This window comes from Neopelma chrysocephalum, unplaced genomic scaffold (genome assembly GCF_003984885.1).
Source record: "Neopelma chrysocephalum unplaced genomic scaffold, ASM398488v2 Primary Assembly neopelma1_25, whole genome shotgun sequence".
Classification (NCBI taxonomy): Eukaryota; Metazoa; Chordata; class Aves; order Passeriformes; family Pipridae; genus Neopelma; species Neopelma chrysocephalum.
The window spans coordinates 10,309,837-10,333,591 of record NW_020897694.1 but is presented as its reverse complement, the minus strand read 5'-3'; the positions used below and the strand labels follow the sequence as shown (position 1 = coordinate 10,333,591).

Here is a 23,755-nt window from a genome sequence, read left to right as displayed (position 1 = left end):
CTTGGCTCACCCTCTGCTTTGTCCCCCGTGCCGCAGCTCCGAGCCCGGGACCCGGCCAGCAGGGGAGACAGGTACATGCTGGTCACTTTCGAGGAGCCTCCCTACGCTATCAAGGTAACCCCCGCTCACCCCCCTCCTCCCCGGCCTCCTTCCGGCCCCGCCGCCCCCCGCCCGCCTCGGCCCGGCTGTCGGCGGTCCGGGCAGCGCGGCACACACGGGCTCCGGCGGCGGCGCTGACATCAACATGGCCGACGCTTTCCCCTGTGCGGTGCGTGCGAGCAGCAATGAACTGTGGGGGATATTTATTCAAGTTGGGAGAAGTGACAGCAACTCCAAGGAGAGTTCGGCTGTGAAAGGGCGAGCTGGGGGAAGGACCGACTTCAGCCCGGAGAGTCGCGACTCGGAAGGGGACGGCACTTCCCTCGCCCCTCCGGGCCCGGGAGGGAGGGGCGCACCGCGCGGGGGAAGAGGGTGATGGGTCCACATGATAGAGGAGGGTGAACCTGTTGGAAGTCGCTTCACAGTGTAACTGGCTTCCATCTGGAAAGGGCTCTGGGAGGGTGGTGTAAATAGTTATAAGGTTTGGGCACCGGTGATTTCACAGAAATTTGTCCTGTGGAACAAAATGCCTGTTTGATAGGTGGGGAGCTCTAAGGTTTAAGAGGAGTGCATCTTTTCATGCTTTTTCGACAGCATTAAATATAAAGTAACTTCTGTTTTGTTAGCATTTGTAGTGAGCTGTATGCAGTGTGGAAGGCACTTTGTAGCCTAACAGGAAAGTAAAATGTGTATCTGCAGAATAAGTCTTCTCATGTTTCTCTTTGCAGGCTGGCTGGAAGGAAAACCATGCAACGTTTATGAATGAACTGAAGAACCTTCAAGCTGAAGGACTTACGACTCTTGGCCAGTCCCTAAGGACAGCTTTTGATTTATTAAACTTAAATAGATTAGTAACTGGCATAGACAACTATGGGCAGGTAGGTTGACTGTTAATAGGTGAAAAAAATCTTATAACACAAACTTCCCAGAGGTAGGAATTAGCTAGTTGTCCAAAGCGGCATCTTCATGAAATACTCAATATGGGGACTTCTTCAAAAATAAGCAGAGCTCAAATAGCTTGAGGAAATAGTCAGTGATCATAGTTTGGTACCCAACTTACCTTTTTTTAAATTGAGTTATTCCTCAGTTTTTAAGCTGTGACATAGCCTCGAAGCTGACCTTCTCAGTTCAACTGTAACTTTTTTTTTTGTATCAAGTCTATGTTCAGTACCTTAGCTAGGGAGCCTGATATGGTTATGAGAACTTTGCTTTCTCTATACAGTGCTGTATAATCAATTAAGTATAGTTTGGGAGATGAGCCATTTTTGTAATAACACTGCATGTCGAAAAGTACTGGAAGGAGCACGACTTTTTCAAAACCATTTCTTTCCAATGAGTTTACTGCAACGTTTCTCCACATACCTATGTCTTTTTAAACCTGCCTGTTGTACCAGAGCCTTGAGAAGTTGTGCTTTTAAAATATCTCTAATGCGGGTTCAAATCCCGGTCTCCTGGCCTGATGGAGGTCGTTAGCCCTGTGTGGCCATCCATCTATGAGAAGGACACTAAACAAACCTACGTCCTGAGGACCTCACTGCCATTGTCCAAGCTTGCTTGGCCCCGGCAGATGAACCTTAGGATTAAAGGGTGGGCTCAGTTCAGCGCAGGCTGTGTCTCACCTAAAAAATCCATTGCGCAGGCTGGAAAGGTAAAAGACCTTTCCCCAAATCTTCGTTCGAGAAGATGGGCCATTAAAATGCAACTATCCCTTTAAAGCAGGACTTCCGTTTGGGGTGGACCAACATTCTTTTGCTCATTAGTATGAGTTGCTAAAAGACAGAAACTGTAGGTTAAATGTGTGCATTAGGAAGTGTACCAAGTTCTTTCTGGCGCTGGATCAAAGCCTGGATTTGTTTCACTTGAAGGATGTTATTAGTATTGGGCAAAGTATAACGTGTATTTTTCACATGGGATGTACTAACTTGAGTCTGCCCTTTTTGGTTGTTATTCTCATGTAATGCTTCCTTCACTATCTGAGGATTAGTTACTGCTCTTGGTATTTAACATGGAAATGTGGTTGTGAACATAAGTCCCTTTCTTCCCCTCCCCTTTCCAGTCTATGCAGAGTCTGTGTGATAACATACCACGTTTGTTTGGGAAGGAAATTTGTCATGCTGCATTGTAATGCTTTGCCACTAGATGATCAAGTGAGCCTAAACATTTTTAAAATCCCAATTTAGTGATGAAATTAAAAAAAAAAGTGCTAGTTCCACACATGGTTATATTTTTCCTATTACCATCTGCTGTCCTCATACATCTGTGTATAATCTTCCCTGTATTTTGATGTTTTTGTTTAGTTATATGAACTACATGAATCTTTTTGAACACTTAACCACTGTAGGCACATACACAGAATACTTGCTCTTTCCCATACTACTGGTAATTATTCTAATTCACATCAAATAATTTGCTCTAAGTGAACCAGTTGTGCTCAGCTACTCAATCAAGTGGGCAGTTGAGTTGTCATGATTGTTTTAACTCACAGGTAGTGTTCATTACTGCAATATCCCTTTTTTTCTATGAAGCAATGACTTTTATCTGTTTTGGTTATAAGTCTCTCTGGGCTTGAACCCACCCATGCTTATACATGTTTTTTGCTCCATTCCACATGTGGAGCTGGCTGTTGAAGAGGTATTCACATGTGCAGTCAGGTGACTAAATAGAAATCCTAACTCTTTTTAGTGTCTGCAAAAATAGATGAATATATTGCAGGTGCCAGGTCATCTGCTGCTGAAGTCACAGGTTCCCATTTTGGCTGTTTTAGATAAATCAGATATAATTCCAGAGCACTTAATTGGTCCTCCAGCATTTGCAGGGTGAGATCCAGGGCAATTAACTGTCCCCAACTTCACATTGGTCCTTGAGTGCTGTGTCTTTTTATCCTGTCTTCCTGTTGTTCATGTCTACTACCTAAAATTGGCTCCAGATGAATGGGTATTTAACTATAGTCTGAGAAACTTAAAAATTCAGAAAAATAAGTGATCAGAATGCTCACTTGCATTTGAAATAGTTTTCACTCAGAACATCAAGTGCTGATTCTCTTTTTTTAAAGCACCTGCAAATATTAAGATCACAAAATAGTGGTTAACTAAAATATAGCAGGCAGATGTTTGAAGAATGATTATCTTAGAGTGGGAGGAGATAACTTTACAAAAAAGCAACATTTAGACTCTCTTAGGTGTGGTATTATGTGACATAATAAATCCAAACTTTTATTAAGCACCTTTTTTTTTTTTTTGTGGGAAGTCTTTCTGGCTTAAGATCTTTTGACAGACTTTCTTGTATTTTAGTGTACCGACAAGCTTCTAAGATATTTGTCAAGATCCACTTGTTTCACATGTTTGAAACAGACTTTTCTTATACGTACAAATGACAAGACATGATACAAGCTTGATGGGATTCTCTGGTTATGTCATCCAACAGTGTGATATTTTGTCCCCCTACTGAGTATGAACTTTTTGTTTGAATGGCAGTGTGACTCACTTTACTTGATTTCTTTTAAAGTCAGCCAGAGTTCTCCATCAGCTGACATCCTGAACAAGAGTGATGGCTGAACGGTGATTCTGAAATTGAAGAACATCTCCTGCTTCATATTTTCTTGCAACTTTAATGTTTGGATTTTTATGATGAGTTTTTATCATGCTACTTAATTAAATAAGTACTGACTCAGTTACTCAAAGATTGAGTTATCAAGTGGTCAGCTGATCACTGCATCTCACATTTAGATCTTAAAGGGACACTGTCGATACATTTAGATTGTTAAGAACCTGGAAGATTTTTTTCAAAAGCTGTTTCTACTATTAATGCTATGTTATGACTTTATAAACACTTTATCTTAGGTAGGATTGGTAGATCCAGGTTTTTGTGAAGGCTTTTGTCAAGACAAAAACGTTTTGGAAAGTACACATATTTTAAGGTGACTGTTCCTTTAACTTTTGCAGCACTTTGAGATTGATAAATTCAGTATTATACTGCTTGAATCCAATAATAGCTTTTCCCCCCATAGTATGCTTTGTGATGATTATGATAGTAGAAGAATGAATGTTCAAATAGGGTGTCAGCTTTTAGCCTTCGCTAAAAATAGCGGTCCTTCTCACCTTCTGCATTTTTATGGAGAGCTTAGGAAAAATACAGGATTTGGATGTCTTCAGGAAGAAAGCAGTTTAAACACTTGAATTTCAGGAAACGTTTACTGTCATGTAAAATGTTGTACTTGATTAGCCCAGTTTACCCTTAGCTAATTGACTTCTCTTATTTTTCTCCAGTTAAGCTTCTCCATTGTTTTAGGTAGTCTGAAATACTTAGCCTTTTACTAGCAGATTTTTTTTTTGTCCTCTTGGAGTACACTAAGTCTTACAACTATGGTTTGTTCAGCAGTACATGTATAGTCACAATTTAACTAAATAGTTTTGAGTGAAGTAAATGTGCAGTTTGTAATCGTTGATAGAAGGGTTAAATACTAATAGATGTTTCTGTGGAAATAGAAAACATGGAAAATGTAGCTGCTGTTATAGTAAAAATGTAAACAAATGATTGAAATGAACTGTCAATGTACTTCAATTATTTGAAGTTCGTAGTGAGATTTCGAAGATTAAGCACTGAATCTAAGGTAGGTAAAATATACTTTTCAATAGAGTTTTGATATTCACATGCAAAGGACCAACACAGCACTGACGAAACTAGAATCTGACAGATGTTCAAAATTGCTAAAGCTCTGATTTTCCCATACCCCATGTGTTTCACCTTGCTCGTTATTTGTGGAATGAAGATCTCCTATTTTTTCAGCAGTATTGCATAGAATAAGCTTGGGGAGGCTAAAATACACTTATCTAAGTGGATTTCGAAATGATTGAGTTGATACATCAAGGTATTTTTACAGATTTTTTTTTTTCAGGGTAAAATTTTGTTTTAATACTGCAGATAGAGTGTTTTTCAATAACATAAGCTTTTTATGAGCTTTTTATTCCCTTAGAGTATCTTGCACATATTCTTCAGCATTGTAATTATTATTGATACAGTAAAACTGTCTTAGAGATGAGTTTGACTTTTAAAGAAATTTGATGTAAAAAAAGCATATGCTAACTTAGTTGTTTTGCAACAGAAGAGTTAACCATAATGCTTCTGTAATGCAAGTGGACTTAGGATAAGTATTTTTCATTCACAGTGCTGCCTGGAGTTAGAGTAATACATGAAACACTGTTGGATGACTTACCAGGCTGTGTGCAGTCTTGGTGAAAGCCTTTTTTTTTTTCTTCTGCAGTGCATTTCACATATGAAAAGAAGCATAACTAAGAAATATTGAGACAAACTAAAATCCAAATGGAATTCAACTGATTAAGAGTATTTTGGGAACTTAAAAATATGCTGAGGGCTGGAAAGAGCTATTTCTGACCTGGAAGTTGGAAGGTATCCTGTATTGTTGGCATTGTTTTAAACACCTTAAGTTTTTTCCAAGTGTTTTATTCATGCCACATATGACCATCAAACAATACAATCTTAGGTTAACTGCTACTTCATAGTTCTCTCTGAATATATAGTTAGACCCATTCATAGCTACAATAGCAGAATTGCTGATGTGTTCACACAGTAAAACTTAACATTGGTCTGTAGAGATCAGCATGCTTTGCCATAATGACTTAAATACTACAGTATTCCAGATACAGGTGAATAGCATACCCAGGAGATCAAGTCTAATCATCCTTGTAGGCACAAGAGAGCTTTAAGTCACACGTTGTAGGCTGACTCCTTGCTTGTGTGCTTGTCCATGTCTAGGATCTTCTGAGCTTATAAAACCCACAACAATCACATGTGAAATATTGTCCCCTGACATGGACTGCATTATGTTTTTGCAGTGATGTTCTGTTTTCTTTAAGTTGTTGAGCAGTTTTATTTTCCCAATAGGTTTTTGAGGATTGTTACTGGATTTCCTTGCTCTCAAAAGTCCTTAGAGCATGGCTTCTGTCTCGGCATTGTGGGGTCATAAACTCTGCGCTGAAATGGCCTGTGTTGAGTCTACCTCCAAATTTGGAACCAAAGTTTAGGTTAGCATTTCCTGCTTTGTCATGTTGGCACAGTTGCACAGGCAGTTCACTTCTCACGTTGGTAAAGGCAGAGGTTTGCACTTCTAGAGTAGTTCTGTTTTTTTCTCCCATTCCCCAACAAAACCAAATGGGAGTAGTAAACAACAAAGCAAGCTTAAGCATGGCAGAAGTATATACAAGAAACGATTTCTCATAGTCTTATGTGAAATAAAAATGATTTTAACATACACCTATATGCCTGCTAATGTTGAAGAGCTGTATGTGAAGTGCAGGTGAAAGCCATCCTCACTTGCTGCATGATGAAATTAAGCATATTGGTTTGAATTTATACCTTTTATGCTGTAACCTTTAAACATACCATCTTGTCCACCCTTGGAATCTTTGTAATTTTTAGTTAGTTTTGTTTTATAAACACCTTTAATGAGAGCTACAGCAGGCACTCTTGAAGTGTGTTTTCACATTGTGAGGTGGAACTGCTTGCTGTTCAGCCTTGCTAGTACAACAAAACTCACTGAAGGTCTCAGTAATAAGTGTTCTGAAAATCACGTTTTTAATTCTAATCCAGTGTATTTTTTAAAGAATTTAAAACAAGTTTATACAAAGTACTTTATTTTTTCAAGTGAAAACAATCTCATCAGTCTGTTACACTAGCAGAAATAAGTGGGGTACTTCATCATGTTTTAAATGTGCTTTGACCACTTTTAAATATTAAGCACTTAAAGATTCAGTGTGATTTGGAAGGGGCAGTGCTTTAACATGTTCATTGTGGCTTTGATTTTTAGGGTGTCAGATGAGCACAGTTGCACTGCCAGAGCTTAAGCAGATGATACAGATACCTGTCTGTGGCTGATATTCTTGAATTCGCTAAAAAGTCATCAGAGGAAGTCTGAGGACAGTTAAGAGTACCAAAATTTTATCTCTTGACTTGACTTTCTGGAACACTTTATTTGCTTCAGGTCATTATAGACTCCTTGGATATGCTAATCTTTGTTATTTGGGTGCTCCTATAGCTGAAGTGTATTTGTGTTTCATCAACACCAGTTGTCAGAGGGGCAGCACAAATACCCATGGATAATGAGCCAGGAGTTTGATTATCTTGTGAAACACAAGGTGGTGGTTTGTTTGTTTTTTTTTTTTGCTAGTATTTGTCATCGTTTATTTTCTTTAAGGTCGTTTTCACTTTTCTTACTAAATAGTTACTTTCAGTCTTGGTTTTCTATTGTAGACAGTCTATATCTTTGAAGCTTGATGGGAAGAACTGTTACTTTGAGTGTGTCTGACTTTTAATTCAGCTGAGGCTCAGTTGAAACTGTTGTGTGGCTTGAGAGCTTGCTTGCTGTTGCTTTTTTCTTCAAGTACATTCTGTACCTTTAACAACATAGTCTTTTAGTTCATAGAATATTCTCATATCTGCATCTCCCAATTGAAGACTTAGTGGTTAGACTTCCTGTTGTGTTTTTTAGCATCATATTGTCTGACCCTTTTTCCGAGTTGTTTTTCACTTGTTTATGTAACAGCTTGGAATTTCATGTAATTTTTGAGCATTTTATCTTAGCTAATACAGAACTCTTTATTAAATGTCCAGTTTTCATTGTGTGATTATGGTGCTAATTTTAATTTTCCAAAGTGTAGACCAGTTTCATTTAAGGAAAAATGAATGCCACATTAGGAGGTAATGGTTTTCTGTGTATGTAGGATCTTTCATATATATTAAAAGATACTTGATTTTTTTTTTAAGATGAACTAGTTTGTGAGCTGTAAGATTTCTGATGATTCAGTAGTATTTCTGTGATGTCTAGAAAGGATATCACGTTTGTGAAGTATTTTCTATGTATCAGTATATTTTTACTATTGTAATTCTGAATATTAACAGCAAACAGGATGTCAGGTTTTCTGGATTGCCAGTGTATTTTACAAAAAATATAGAAGGGATTTATTTAATCACTTCAATACCATCAAGTTGGCCCCAATGGACTAGGTTTTTCAAAAATGTATAGGCAATTTCAGTCATACATTATTGAGAAATCAGGTATCTTAGCACCTGTTGTTTTCATTCTAGGCATAGTGTCTCTGCCTAAGTTAATTGTTTTGTCCTAGCTTGCATGAATCTGTAGTCCAGTATAGATTGAAGCCTGAACTTTCCAGTGGGGAAATTAAGTGCTTACAGTTAAATTAAAATAGGCAGGTAAGAAGTTGCTAGCTGCAAGATACAGTACTAACCTTCTCAGGAACCTTGAATGACTGTTATTGGTCACTGAGTAGATAAGATTTCTGGTTGTATGAGAGGGTAAGAGAACTTGTCAAAATCTGATCCTACTCTAGTTATTCTAACATGGGTGGTCAGTGTGGATCTCGCAGTACTGCAGCGGTAGGTAACTAAAATAGCAAATAAGTGTTTATTATGTGTAATGTAGTTCTGTGGTTTGAACTTCAGAGGTCTTTTAGAAGACTGACCTAGCAGAAACAGCACTGCGGATGAGGTCTTTAGTATGGGATTTTGACAGTGATTCAGTGACATACAAATTGAAAGTAATGTTTAATGTCTTGTTGACTTGGCAAGGAAACTTTCATCTGAAAAATCACATTTGGTATCTGCTCAATGTAACCACTCCCATTTCCCTTAATTTATGGTTGTTTTTTTTTCCCATATACATGTAACTGCTACTGCCTGTGGAGAGCAGGGTGTTAATCTTGCAATCAGTAGTAATGTTTTACTTCCCAAAAATTCATTCGCGAAGCCTAGCCATGAGTAATGTTTTACGATATATTATCTGAATACACTATGCGTTTTGTTGAGCTAGATTGAACAAATTCAGAGTAATTATCATTGGAATCAATTTAGGGCACTGACATTCTATTTTAATGCTCTGTATACAGAACGAGTGAAAAGTAGCCATCTCTTTCTCCAGCAGTTCTACCCTTCCCTGCCCCCTCCCATCCCTGCTTTGAATCCCAGAATGCCAACTTGATTGTGTGCATCTATATGTAAGACATCTTCAACTTAGATGTCTCCTCCGCTCTGGAACTTACAACCTCTCATGTGTTCATAGTTGTGCCAAACTTGCTTCAAGTTGTGAGTGTGACTTTATGTAGTAAAATAAATCAGTGTGGGATCAAGTAATGATTAATAGCCTGGATTGTGAACTCCAGTGGTTCAGAATTTGTTCTACAAGAGCTAAGTTGTTCCTGCTGTATTGGTGATAAACTCAAGGAGGGAATTGTGGGGGAGTCAGAAAAGTTACTCGGAAGAGTTACCCTGTGTTCATAGGTCGATAAGCTACTTTCAGTCAGCTTGTCAGTCCTCTAGATTGTTAATCCCCCAAAAAGGTGTGGAGATTTTTGTACACAACTGTCTTTTCCCAGTGGTGGTGTGTATTTTGGTTGGGTGTGTTTTGTATTTTTTTTTGTTTGTTTTTGTTTTTTTTTATTCTGGTTGGTTTTTTTGTGTTTTCCCTACTCAGTGTGCTGGCAACTGTAGGACTCATTACCCTTCTCCAGTATACGGAGAACAGAGACCTGGCTTAGCACTGTGAACTGCACTGACTGAGCCAGAACCAGCTATGTAAAGTCATTGCTGTGAAGCAGAAAGGCAGCTGTAATTAGGGACTTGATCCAGGACTTGACAAGGTCAGTTATATTTGGAATGAAATGTTCAGAAATATTTTTAGGAAGTATGACCAAAATCATCATAAACCCAGAGTCTTTGGACTTTGAAGTTATGTTTGGTATGGTTGATTATTTTATCTTTTTAAAAAAAAGTTTATAAAAGCTCAAATATAACCTGTTTTTAGCAGCTTGCATCTACTATTCACTCAAATAACTTTGAGAACTGCAAGGATTTGTTGGTCAATTGATCCAATTTCAGATGATTGAAATAGTGATTCAGTTACTAATCTGTAACTAACTGATAAGGTGCATCTTTTTCTTTAACTGACAATTTCCATTATATTACAAATAAGGTCCAAGTTGTGATCACAGTTGCTTTTGCTGCTTATATAATTCAATTAATTTAATTTGAGAGAGCTAAAGTTCTTTCCTTTGTGAGATGAACATATATCTGTCATGTAAGTACTTAAATGTTTCAAATGTTGGTGGCTTTTTCCTTGTTCTAATGCCGGTTTTCACTGTTCATTTACTTGCTGCAATTCATTATATATGAAATGTGTTCTGTGTATGTTTTCCCTTTTTTTTGAGGCTGTCACATAATTGTGAAAGATAGGACCGAATTGTTTTTGAAACTTAGCAAGGACCTTATCTAAATTGCAGCACTTAGAAGTTAATCAAGCAGTTATCACTTATATAATGTGATATTTAAAACTCAAATCTGTTCTTAAATGAAAGAAACAGGACAAACCTATATACTAAACTGTAATTTTTGAAATTCTGACTTAGTAATGTTGGGACTTCTGTGATTTAGGCACGTGAAGACATCAGGGTATCTTGAGGCTTTAAGCTTGATGTCTAAGTAAATTCTACCATGTATTCATCATCCTTCTGTCTTCACATGTGCACTATTCGATATGGAGATTTTGTATTCCAAATGATCAGTTCTTGCATTGAATCTCCTTTTCAGACTGCTTTGAGTTGCCTTTTTTTTTTTTTGCTGTTAGTTTTGGTTTTGTTCTTGGCACAGACTTTTTGAGAGAATTCCAAAATGACTGAAGTTGCACAATTAAATAGTCTTTAAGCAGTACATTCAGTGCCAGAATTGGAAACCCAGAATGTGTAAAGTTATGAGCATCTATAAAAATGATATTAAGCACAGAATTTTCTTGTTACATGTTTCAAGATGGATATGCAATGAAATCATTGCCTATACAACACACACTTGCAAGCTCAAGCAAAGCTAACAGCTGATATGGTTAAATATATTTCTGTGATTTTTATTTTTGAAAATGGGTTTGTCTTTTTTCTTGTGCCGTTCAGATGTTTTGTCTCTGTAGTATTTCTAATTGTAGAAGTGATATCTAACTGGAGCTTTGATTTTTACAGCTCTCAGACTGGGCATGGCTAGTGTAAGATGGTGTATGTTTGGCGGATCAGTAGTTAATTGAAGCCATAAATAGTTATTTTTTTGAAGATTTTTGAAAATAATGCTTAGGACCAAAATACCAAGAAGCAAATTACTTTTTTTAATCCCATTTATTTTCCCAACTACCTTAAATTTTGTTTTCTTAAATGGAATTTGGGTAACCTGTGTTATGGAAATAATGGTTGTTTCAAGAATTCTCCCTTCATTCTTATATTCTGTAACTGCTGTACTGAGGAGTTTGATCTCTGGCTCAGCTTTAGAAAAAGTCTACTGTTACAGTTTTGTTATGCTTTGAAAACTTTTTGCTAACTGGTTTCTTTTTTTTTTTTTTTGGTTTAAACCTGCAACTGATTTGTTCTAGTTGCCTGAAATACAGAAAGCTTAATATCATTAAACATCCTAACTAGGTGTGGAAACATTTCCATCTACTGCTAATCTGTAGTGCCAGTAAGGGATGAAGCAAAATCTATGTAGCTATCTTGTAATCCTTCATAGATATTCCACATAAGAAACTGTGATTGGTGTGTATCTTGGGTATTATAATAACTCTTAAGTATTTGTAATGTAGTTAACTAAAGAATTCTCTAGAACATGGAGAATTAGTTTGCCTATAATAACCTTACTGTAGTCTATAGAGAAGGGCAGCTGTATGTAGCTGAATTTAGGTTTTGTAATCTCTTCTCTTCATGGAGGAAAGATCTCTCTTGGTAGCCATCATTACTGTAAAATCATTGCTGTTGATACATTGACTTTCACAGTGTGAAGGAGTGGAGGAGAAATCATTACTGCTTGACAGCATTTTCCATTTCTTCAGGGGGAAAGATGGTGGGTTACTGGAAGCATGAGTTCAGACCTTGATAAATTCTAGCAGACTTTATTAAATAAACTCTGTTTTTAAGGTTTTCTCCAAAAGACAAAATGATTTGAGATAAATTTTTTTGTTTTTACCTTCAAAAGAAGAGGGAAGTGTGTGTGTAATGCAGTTGAATGTTTATGGCTGAGCCTTCCAAAAGATGGGTAATTGGCAGCAAAATGGAGAAGTGGAATGATACAGTATGTGGTACCCTGGTACCAGAAAACCCTGAACCAACTGTTGGATTAAACAGAGTTAGATTAAGAAATTAGAGTTCAGTGATTGATTACTTCTTATTTATACTTATGCAATTACATTTAGGGGTTTTAGGTATACAGTTTTGAGATGGTATGCAAACAGAGCATGCCTCAGGTTCTTGTTACTCAAATCACCTCATATGAGGATGGGTTTTGTTAACTTGTGCCCCCTCTGCTGGCTAGTGTTCCAATTACAAAGTAAAATACAAGTTTATGTAGATGAGGTTCCCTCCGATATGCTATTTTGGTCAAATATCAATTTACAAATGTTCCTTTTATGCAGGTAAAACTACAGAAAAATCCACATGAGTTCTGATTTGGGAGAATCAGTGGTGGTGTTGAGAGTTGGTGTTTTCATAGTACATAGTTACTGTTACGGGCACAGTCAAGACTTCAGCATTTTTTCTTTCCCTCATCCCTCAGTTGAACAGATATGATGTTTTTACCCACCCTGTGTGTGTATATTGTTTCTTCTATAGAGGAATTAGATCTTTATGGTTCTTGGAACTACAGAGGGCTATACTTTAGACTTCTAAAAGCTGCTACTATCAGCCTGCCTTGCTGATGGTCATTTTCCCCTTGAGATGAAGAGCTCTCTTATTTTGATTGTAGTAAGGGGATCTCTCAGATTATTTTTAACAGGTGATTAATTTACCTATGTTCTTTCTGAAACCTGTCTGTGGGTGAGGTAGTATTCCCAGCTGCCTATCATGAAGGGAAGGCAGAGCAGAAGTCCTCGCATCTTGGATACTGCAGGGAGAGCTAGAAGATTTCAGTATTATAACAGAAAGTGTTTGTCCATACTGTAGATGTTTGTGGACTAGCACTAATAGTAAGAATCCTCCTGCTGCCCTTCAGCCACTTCAGAAAAACACTGGGCATTTTTTTCTTGGTGGTAGTGTAATTTCTGGAACAGGGATTTCATTAGGTTGTTTCATAAGATTGCTGTTTGTGACTGATCTGGTGTCTGACTTTCCGTTAATAAGGCAGCAAGGGATATTTCTGGTTTACATTAAAATCTGTTTTATGACTTAAAATCTTGGTAATAGATTTCAAAACACCCTGTGTAAAACTCAAACTGGTTGCTGTAGCTTTCATCAAAGTTTTTTCTGAGACTTATGAAAGTGATCTTGAAATACATCTGCTGTACAAATATCTGATCACCTACTACTAAGACAGAATTGCTACCACTGCAAAACTGTATTATATATTGAATAATCAACAGCATTAAGGCAATATATCAATCTTTATGGACAGCAAGGCAGAGATGAGTTTCTTATCTCAAGATGCTTTCTTTGTGCATGAAGTCTGTCTTGTCTGTACGGGATTAAGATCTGACAGAATTCCAGTATGTTCTTCAGCTCTTCCTCATTCAGGTTGAAGTCACAGAAATCTCTCTGACACTGAAGATGTTCCTGATCAAGGAGTCAATTTGAATTCTAAAACATCTGTAATAAGTATCATTTTTATCATGCGGTTTCAGTCACTTGGATAACACCATGATAAATTTAGAGGTGCTGTATTTTTCAGTCTGGCCACAGAATTATGGAGCTCTTGTGACATATCCTGTGAGAAGTCAGTTTTATCAAAGCAAATGTTGTGGTAGAATTGGACTGCCCTTCTTGCTCTGCCCCCACTCCCAGCATATTCTTCTTGTGTTCTGGTAGATCAAAGTTTTATAGTGTGTTTGTGCTAAATATTAATTAGGTTGTATGCAGCATGGCTTCCATTGGGAAAGCTTCCATTTAAAGACATTCTCCTCTTTATCAAGTAGTAGGAAAGAATGTACTGGTTTTCCAAAGTTGAAAGCATATTCATTCCTGAAGTATTATAGTGCATTACGTATATGTGCATGATTATGGTGTGTATCTGCATACATTTGAAAAACTCTTCATCCGTGTTTGTGACTTGGGAAACAGTTGTGTGAAAGCATAAAATACAATTGGTTCTATAGGTCTTCACAGCTATATTGATTGGTTTTGCAGGAATAATAGAAAATAGTCAAAGCTGCTGAAAATGTGAGTAGGACAAGTAAAAAGTTGCACAAGATGCTACAGCTCTTATATAATTGTACCTCTGTGTACTTGACTGATAGTGTTCTGCTTTGAGCAATGAAGGGAAAAGTCTAATAAAATGTTAACTTATGTCTTAGGCACTTTATGATTTTGCTAAAGTGCAGCTGAAGTTTCTAAGATACAAAAAGTGAAAACCATGATTGATTTGGACTGTCTGGTTTAGCTTGAAATTCAAGCTCAGTGTTTTGGTATTTTTTACACTGTTATCAGTTAAAAATAGCTTTAAAGCTAATAATTTTGCTGTCATTCTGACTTTCAGATTTCATTTTAAGCTATTGTTTTTGAACAATGGTTACTCACAGATTCTCAGGAGCATGTATGAGAATGTTGACCTTTTAAATTCTAGAAAAAAAATTATTGAACTGAAAAACTGATAGTGCACTTTTGTATTTCCTGGTCAGATATCTGAATTTACTGGCATTTAGGGCTGATACTTCTGAAAATGAAAAGGCTCTGCTGAGATAATATGATGGGAGATGGATGTGCACTACAACTTCTGTTAAATTTTGTGATTTACTGAAATGAAAGTGTACCTTTTAGATGTTTATTATGATCTCAAAATGTGTTTTTCCCAATTATTAGTAATCTGTTAAAAATATACACTGTATTTCAGTTCATATTTATTTTCAACTTCTAGCCTTTCTTGGGCATGAAGTTTTTGTGCTACTAAATATTTTTTTTTTACAGTAGTTGCTTGTTGAACACATCACTTTTAGTCTCTGATTTGGTGTGTTTTGGTCATGTTTCTACCCCATCTATTTCTTGAATTTTTCAGCGTTTCTGACTCTGAAATTAATATTTAAATATGTGCGTTGAGATAACAATAGTCTTAAATCAGTCTTCTCTTACTGCATGTATAATATTGTATACTTGCATGTGTAAGGTCAAAGTAGCTCTTGAATTCCTTTACATGTACACTTGGAAGAAGGAAAAAAATCATGCATGTGTTAATCAGTCATGCTGAAACTTGATACTAAGCTTACTTGCCAATGGAAGTGAATTCTTAGTTGTGAGAGTCTTAACTAGGCAACAATGTGTCTTGATAATAATTCAATACACTCCTGGCTATATCTGAGAGCGTCACACAAGCTGAGATGGGATGGCTGTGCCTCTCACTGTGATGCCTGGTGAGTGGTGTGAAGCTCAGTGGTGCTCACATCTCTGTATTTGTTTTGTATTATCTGAGCTACTTGAGGTAGAGACCAAAGAAATGGCAACCAATGCAACTGAGTTGCTTTGTGATTTGGAACAAGTAGTTGTGAAGCTGTCTAATTGTTCAAATGAAAGTGTTGTGTAACAGATAAGATAGTTTTAAGGCTTTGAATATCTTGCTTGTTCTTTTCTTAGCCAAGCAAGCTTGCCCTGATAATGATGCTGAGTTTTAAATAACTTTCTTCCAAAAAGAGGGGTGTGGGTTTTTTTGTCATCTTGGTGCATATCTGTCTTTGAAAATGTGGATTGTAGGTGAATGAAAAAATCCTCCTAGTACCATGTTACAGTACTTGGTGGTTGAACAGAATCATCAGCTGGGTGCTTCCTAGTACTTCCTTTCACTGCTGCTACAAACCTTCAGAAGGAAAAGCAATTCACTGAGAAGAATTTACTTTTGAAATAAACAAAACTTCATGGTGATTAGTTAGTTGTCTGAATAAGTTGTGAGCAGGCTTATTATTTACACCTTGTTATCCTGAGCTGCTTTTCAGTGCATTGCAGCATACCTGTGAGTTGCCAAAGAGCTGGTAGTGTACACTGTCACCCACTCTTTCACTGCATGTCCAAGATAATTGGGCTGGACTGAATTGGTTACCTATGTGTTTACAGTCAATAGTGCTGCTATGTATTTTGAAGAATATGATATTTCTAAGATGTGTAAATTCCAAGTGTTATATTTCTAGAGGAAGAGAAATGGAAAGCAATTTGATTACTGTAGAATTAGATTAATTAGATTGGTATAAAGTTCTCAACTGATCATTGGCGAAAGTGCTGCAGTGTAGTTAAAAACACTGGTAAGAATCTGGAATTTAATTTTGTGACATTTACAAAAATGTCTGAGTTTTGAGAGCTTCTATAAATAAGAGGATTTTTTTTTAGGAATACTTGACTTACTCCTGGTTTTGTGTGCCTTCATAAAGCAAAGGTGGGGAGCATGGTCAGAAGAGTCCGTGGTGTTCTTTAAAAATTTAAGACATGGAAATTTTTAGTCAAAAATAGTAGATCTCAGTAATGGGCATTTTAACTGAAAATATTCCTGATACATTCTATTTCTGAGTATGAGTTGATTCTTAATACGTTGGTGATCATCCTTTTTACAGGTAAAATGCTTGTGAAATTATAAAAATCAGACTGAGGATGAAGACATTTCTCTCAGATGTGTTTCTTGGGGGAGCTCAAGTTTAGAAACTCTTGTTTCTTCCCTTATGATTTTATAATCATTCTAAGACCAAACTGGTTAAATTTAAGGCTTAAACTTTAGATGGGTAAAATTGAGAAAAAGTATAGTTGAGAAATTAAAAAGTTCTTAAAGATAATGAGGAATATCCAGATAATAGGGGTTGTCAGAGACTAAATTTTTAATACTTAATTTCAAATAGCACCACAATACACAGAGCATTCCTTATGACATCCTATATAAAAGTCTTACAGTTTTTATTAAATGTCATTTAATTTTTACACATTTATTAGCAATATGATTAAAGTATTTTTATGTTCTGTACTTGTGAGAACAATGTTCTTTTCCTCTAGTTAGAAATCCGTTCAGTCGTATTTCAGTGCAATGTAATTAGCTTCCAGCTGATGTTTTGCAGTTGTGGTAAACTATTAGTTGGCAAAATAACATACCATAACTGTTTTAAGAATTAAATAAGGCTAAAAATTCTTACTAAATTATTTTAATTAAATTGAGTTGGTTTTGAGAGTCCTTAAATTCTTTTAAGTAATTGTTTAAATTGGCTTATGAACTAGCTTAGCTTTCATAGGAGAGGTTGATTGTCTTGTTTTGATTTTATTTTTTCATAATTTTTGTAGTAATGGCATGCTATTTTAAAAGAAATTAAGATTTTTCACTAAGGTTTGAAAAAATATTGAGCAAATAACTTGATTTTTTGTTGGCATACAATAAACTGATCACTGTAAATGTGGTCTTGCCACAATAGTCAAACTGCATACCTCTCACCAAATATATTTCAAATTGTTTGGTAATATTTCTATTCTAAGCACACAATCAGTAGGTGATCCTTTATATTTAACGGGTTCTAAAAAAATGGATTTTCAAGGCCTTTTTCTTAAGACCTGTTAGCTCTCTCCTAATATTTTTAGAGCCAGTTGTAAGCATTCATGAGCTAGTTTGTCTTTATAAGCAGAACAAGGCTGTGGGTGTAGTTATATTTTTCTTTGTTTTCTGAAGAAGGAAAACAAGGCTTTGATCTTGGCAAGAGAAGAAGAGTAGGACTAACTAAACAAAAATATTATGGTGGCTTTTATTCAGTCCATTTTTAACCCTAGGTAGAGTGGAATGTGCTACCTGGTCTTGGAGTTGATATGTGCATGGATTACTTTGGAATTCTCTTTTTCAGGAGGGACAGAAAGCTCCTAGAATACTGGCAGTAAGAAAAGGAAGTGCCAGTAACTGACCAAGTCTTTTTGTTACAGCTGGGCTAGTTGCATGTCATGGGATCATAAAATGTCTTGTCCTGTATGTGTTTGTCTTACATGATTTGGAAAGTTTATCTGTTTTTTAAGTATTTGTTTCTGAAGTAAATTTTGCGTGTTTGATTAAACCACTGTAATGAAAATGTAACTGGTGCTGTTTATGTCACTGTTAATACATAGAGTATTCGTTCTTAACCCCGGGTCATGATCCCAGGATACTATGCTAATGCTTTACTTGGACACACAATAATTAAATCACACAAAATCAACCCTGCAATAGGGGGAATCAAAAGTATATGTTTTGAGGGGGTGGTTGCTTCTCCTAACAGCTGCGAGTTTGTCAGAATACTACAGTGCACATTATTTGTGAAGTGCTGTGTTACCCACTTTTGCTGTGGTTTTGTATACATTTATTACATACAGATATGTTAAGTGTCTAACTTTTCATGGCCTAACTGTAAAAAGACTCAGAAGTCCATTGCACTGTACTATGTAGTATGTGAGAATAAATACCTCAGGCTTCATTGTTTTGTTACTGGGTATCAGTGGCATTTAATGACTGAACACAACGTTATGAATTTGTTACACCATTTTAAGTGAAACTGCTTTTTTTCCCCTTAGGGACGAAACCCTTTTTTTCTGGAGCCAGCAATAATTATTACAGTTACTGATGGAAGTAAATTAACCACTACCAGTGGGATACAGGAAGAGGTAAGGTCTGACCTCTGTTTACAGCAATGTGTACTAAACATGGTGTTACAATACTGTTTACAGTAGGAGCATAAGTGCTCATTAATAGCTTAAACTTGCATGAGTTTTGCTTTTAATTTAAAGTATTTTTATGGAGCAGTACTACAAAAAGCTGAGTAACTTCTTACTTACATCATGTGACAGAAGTGTGTGATACAACTGTTTAGTTGTATCTGTTTAGTAAACTGAGTTTGCTTTTTCTATCCAGGGAGTTCATGGCTTTTCAGATGTTGTTAGCAGGAGAAATTGATTTCTATAAAGTGTGTGTGTCTTTAACTGGTCTAGATATTAGTTCTTTTTGTATAGACCCAAGTTAACAAAGTGATTTTCCAAAGGATGTGGTCACTAGAGAGTGTGTGAAATGTACCACTTTCACACTGGATTCTTAAAAATAAGTATATAATGTATATAATCAAATCAATAGTCCTTATAGTCCAAGATAAGAGCTGAAGAAATGTATTTCAAATTAAATCTGTAGAGCAGTTTAAAATCAAGATCTTAATGTACTGGAGTACCCGCTCAGACATCTGGCAAACTCAGAGCTATACTGATGCACTGAACTATTTTTAAATTACTGGCTGTTTTGAATTCTTTCCTTAAAAAGATGGAAGTCACTAGGGATAGGGTTGGTCTGGCCAGCTCAATGCCCATTCCATGTAGTAGTAAAAAACCCCAACCAAATCAAACAACAACAAATCCCTAAGATCATTCCCTTTTCAGGGAAAAGATTAATATCGAAAGGTCTGTTTTAAAACTTAAGAGGAGGATTCAGACTTTTGCTTGTGCTACACCACATTTGACTATGCAGAGTAGCTTGTCATACATTGCTGTTCATTAGTTACTCAAATTTCTCCTAATAATCTGTTATATTGCATTCTTACAGCACTTACAGAAGTTGTCTGTATGAAAAGTGGTATTTGAGTGTTTTTTGTAATGTATCTGACTTAGAGGAAGAAAGTTGAATGACCTCATAATTCTATGTGGACTACTAACAAATGAGCATAGCCAGTAACTGAAAGGGAATTCCTGGATCCATGATAACAAGTAGGTTATATGTATAAAAACTTCACTTCCGTCATATTTTTTTACTCAATAAGCTATTTTCAGCTTAATCTGGAGATTGAATGGGTGCGGTCCAAAATACCAATAGAAGACACTGAAGTGTCACACTATTCTACAACATACAGTGGTGTTAGCAGCAGAGTACTATTTTGAGTAGTCTCTTAGCTATGTTTCTTGAGAAGCATCTTTGCTGCCAGATGACTAACTTGTAAAATCTGGCATGGACAGTCTGGAATTACAGACACCAAGGTGCACAGAGGGTGAAGCAAATGACATCTTGGTAGAGGCTGAGAACTGGGTTTGTTCAGCCTTTGGTAGAGAAGCCTGTAGTGTTTTATCACCATTTGCAACAACTTAATGGGGCAGGGAGCCTGGCTTTTCTTGGAGGTGCACAGGGGTGAAATGAGAGGCAGCAGCTGCAAATTGTACAAGAGGAATTCTGGTGGGATATCAAGAAACTTTAACTATGTGGGTGATTGAACACTGGCATAGGTTGTCCAGTGGTTGTGGAGATAGTAAAAGCTGAATTGGACAACGCCCTGAGCAGTCAAAAGTCTCTGGACTGTATAGCCTTATGTGCCTATTCTAATGCACACAGTGCTATGATTCTGTTACATTTCCTTTCATCTTCATTATCCAAAATGATTTAGATAAGAAAGCTGTATTGTTTGTCATAAGCTCTTTTACAGCAAGAGTCAGTATTTCTTTTTTATAGCCGGCAAGTGTTTTTTTTCCTACCTTTTCCTTTAAATGTGGGTGCAGCTTTCTTACCTTAGTTTTCACAGGAAGATATTTTCTTGGGCAACCATTTGGCCATACAGTCACATCTTTAAACTGTTGTAACTTATGTTGAGAAAAAGGGTTTTCTGGTGACTGCTCTAATCTAGTAAATTTAGGCTTGGCTCATGAGCAGTGCTGACTGGTAAGTGCGTGCTATGATTGTGACATTGGGTCAAATTTGACGCATAATTTGACAATTGTTCAGTTATGTTCTAGAAATGCAGAATCTACTTTAATGATAGTGAACTACTGATTTTTTTTTTTTTTGTAAATAAGCTGATGATAAGGCATTGTCTTCTGGAGGAGTGGGAAGTGACCATGGCTCTTACTTCCTGCAAGACAAAATACAAGTTTCTTTGAGTGCTTTTCCATATATATGTACTGGGTATGTGTTTCATACCCAGCAATGGAAGTGATTTTATTTTTTTTTTTTCTCTTTTGCCATAGATGTACTGGTAGGAACATTTTTAACAGTATCAAAGAGCAGAGGAACAAAGCATCAAAGGGTGCTTCTGTTCTTCAGGGCTCATTTTTGGCTTTTGTCAGTGTGTGTCCTATTGGTCAGAATTTTTCTTATTGTAACTTGTGTCCTTTACAGTTACCTCTCAAGTTGGGCTTGCAGAAATGAACAAGAATTAGTATGGTAACACCACCCTGGAGATAGAGAAGTTTGTTGCTGCTCTTTGGTTCAATAACAAAGCTTTTCAGTCACTTTCAAATGTCTGTTTTGTTCTTTGGGTTTGACTTTGGGAAGGCTTTTCAGAGTTGGAAGTGATTGTATCCCACTGGCTATGACAGGTGTTTTTACTTCTTAACATCGACTAAGGCAGTATATTTTTAATTCTTTTAAGTCGTGTACAAGAGAACCAACAGAATGTTGGGGTTTGGGGTTTTTTTTGGAAGCCTGTGAAGCCAGTATGGAACCTGGAGGCAGGTTTTCTCAAACCTTTGTTGTTCAGTTGAACATTTGCGTTCTTACCGGTAAAATCAGTTTATCACTATGGGAACACTGTCATTTGCCCTAGTGTGAAGCAGTCAAGCTTAAACCCTGTTTCAGAGCTCTTGCTGAATTCTTCAGATGTCCTGTTCCTTTGTAGATTTTAATATGGGTTTTGCAGATAAAGAGCCTTTCCTGTTCAGTGCTTTGTCTCTTCTGTGGAGTTCCTCAGGTTGAAGACTGAAATGATAGCCTGTGCAATTATCTCCACCTGCACAAGTTAGTAACACTTCCAGTTCTGTGCCTTCTGCCTGTGCTTTCTAATATGGTAGTGCTGAGGTACTAAAGAATGCCAGCATCAGGTCTACATTCAGCAAGACTTGTTGACCAGACTCTTCCCTAAACTCACTTGTCCCAGTCATAACTTGAGGAGGGGACAGGCTCATACTGTTGGCAAACCATCATTAATTAGTTGGTCTCATGGTATGGATTCCTCATGGAGTGGCTTTTGCTTCTTCTGATCCCTCAGATCTGGTCTTAGCCCTTTCTTCATCTTTCCTTTAACAAATGTTTAATTTCTTGAAGGGATTTCTCTTATTCCTCTTTATATTATGAAAAAAATCATACTTTTCTAGTTTTACGGCTGCTATGTTCCCTTGTCCTCCTTCTACATACCCTCTGTTTTAAGAGGAAGCATTAAACTCCTGTTTGCAAGACTGAAACTGGGTTATTGGCCTATTGATACATTCTGATGAATGATTATGCCAGCAAAAAGCATGAGCAGTGCTGCTTGGTTTCTATATGTTGCCATTTCTAAGATCATTCAGTTACAAGAGACTCTTACAGGAGGAATCATGATTTTCGTATGTCTTCATCCCTGAACTGTTTGGCATTGTCACATTGATCCTTCCCAGGGTCAGTCATCTTGCATCCCTGTTGTAACAACTGCAACAAGTGGCAAGGTCCTGCTTACTTTCAGGAATAATCTGGAACTGTAAATGATCCATTATGTTTTTAATCATTGGTTCTGCAAGAAGTGTGGCAAATACCATTAAATGTACATTCCCATTCTTTCTCATCCTTATTATTCCTGTTAGTAGCAGTTTTGGTGTTTGCAGCATTTGACACGGCTCTAAAGCTCTTGATACGTGCATTTTTGATGTGTAACCATAAGCTCAGTGAGCACTTGCTCATGGTTAATGCTGGCATTGGAACCGCGGAGTATATCCATGACATTGACATGGTATGTCAGTTGACCTCGGTGTCTCTTTGTGGTCTTAAGTTATCTCCTATGGAAGAACAATTTGTGGCTTTCTATCTATGTGTTACAACTGCATGGAAAAAGATGGGAAAACTTAATGTTGTTGATAACTAAGTAGAGTTTCTCAGTCTATCAAGAGCTGGTTTTCTTAGTTGGACTTTAGAATAGAGTTACCCATCCTTAAGTCCTCTAAGGTTGAAATGCTCCATTTGCTTGGAATATTAGATGTGTCTTATCTTTCTGTGGGTAGCAAAAAAGCATGCAAGGAAGGTTACTTGAAGGTAGATTATTTTTTAAGGAATTTCTTTTTAGAGGCAAAAAGAAAAGGTGACTGTCTCTGTATGGATATTTTTATTCAGTGCCCGATGTGTAACAACCTTTTATGAGATTTCCCAAGATGGAGCTGCCTGTAATTATCTGGGTACTAAAGCTTAAGCAGTGCTGGTGCTGCTCTATTCTAATGTACAAGCCGGTATGTGCAGCCTCTGCCAGAAGATCATTACTGTGTTCAGTTCAACAACTGCCATGCCAGTGCGGAATGCTCTAATGCTTATTGTGTCTTTTTTCAACCTAGGGTCTCTAGGATACTTTTTTAATTTTTTTTAGGTTTTGAGACTGTGCTGCTGCTTATGATTGCATGAATGTAGGTAGAAATAAGGACTGAGAATAAACAAAAGACCTGCTCATCAGTAATAGTGTTCTATAAGATCTCTTTGGTACAATGCTGTCCTCCACCCCCTCTTGGTTCTTGAGTATATAGTGATTTTAAAAGCAAGGAAGAGGGGAATAAATACATAAATACAATATCTTATTGTATCATTGTGGCATTTGGGCATGGTGGTAGGGTTTGTGTGTGCTCCTACAAACTAGTATTGAGACAAAACAGCTGGTTTCTAGTACTAAGCTGGGAGAACACTTGTGTGTGATGTACATAGACAACATGTTGAAGACCATTGCTGG

At 36.9% G+C, this 23,755-nt stretch overlaps 1 protein-coding gene across 4 annotated transcripts in view; it reads left to right on the top strand.

Moving 5' to 3' along the window:
* Positions 1 to 17: 17 nt before the first annotated feature.
* Positions 18 to 23,755, top strand: part of INTS6 (integrator complex subunit 6) — a 41,647-nt gene continuing 17,909 nt past the window's right edge. For 2 of the 4 annotated variants that reach the window (XM_027674410.1, XM_027674409.1), the window contains exons 1-3: positions 18 to 114; positions 828 to 977; positions 18,627 to 18,716. In XM_027674410.1, coding sequence (XP_027530211.1) covers positions 76 to 114; positions 828 to 977; positions 18,627 to 18,716 — 279 coding nt within the window. In that variant the 5' untranslated portion in view covers positions 18 to 75. Of the gene's footprint in view, positions 115 to 827; positions 978 to 5,359; positions 5,506 to 18,626; positions 18,717 to 19,638; positions 19,800 to 23,755 lie in introns of those variants that run through there. The other 2 variants (XM_027674412.1, XM_027674411.1) reach the window with 2 other exon arrangements.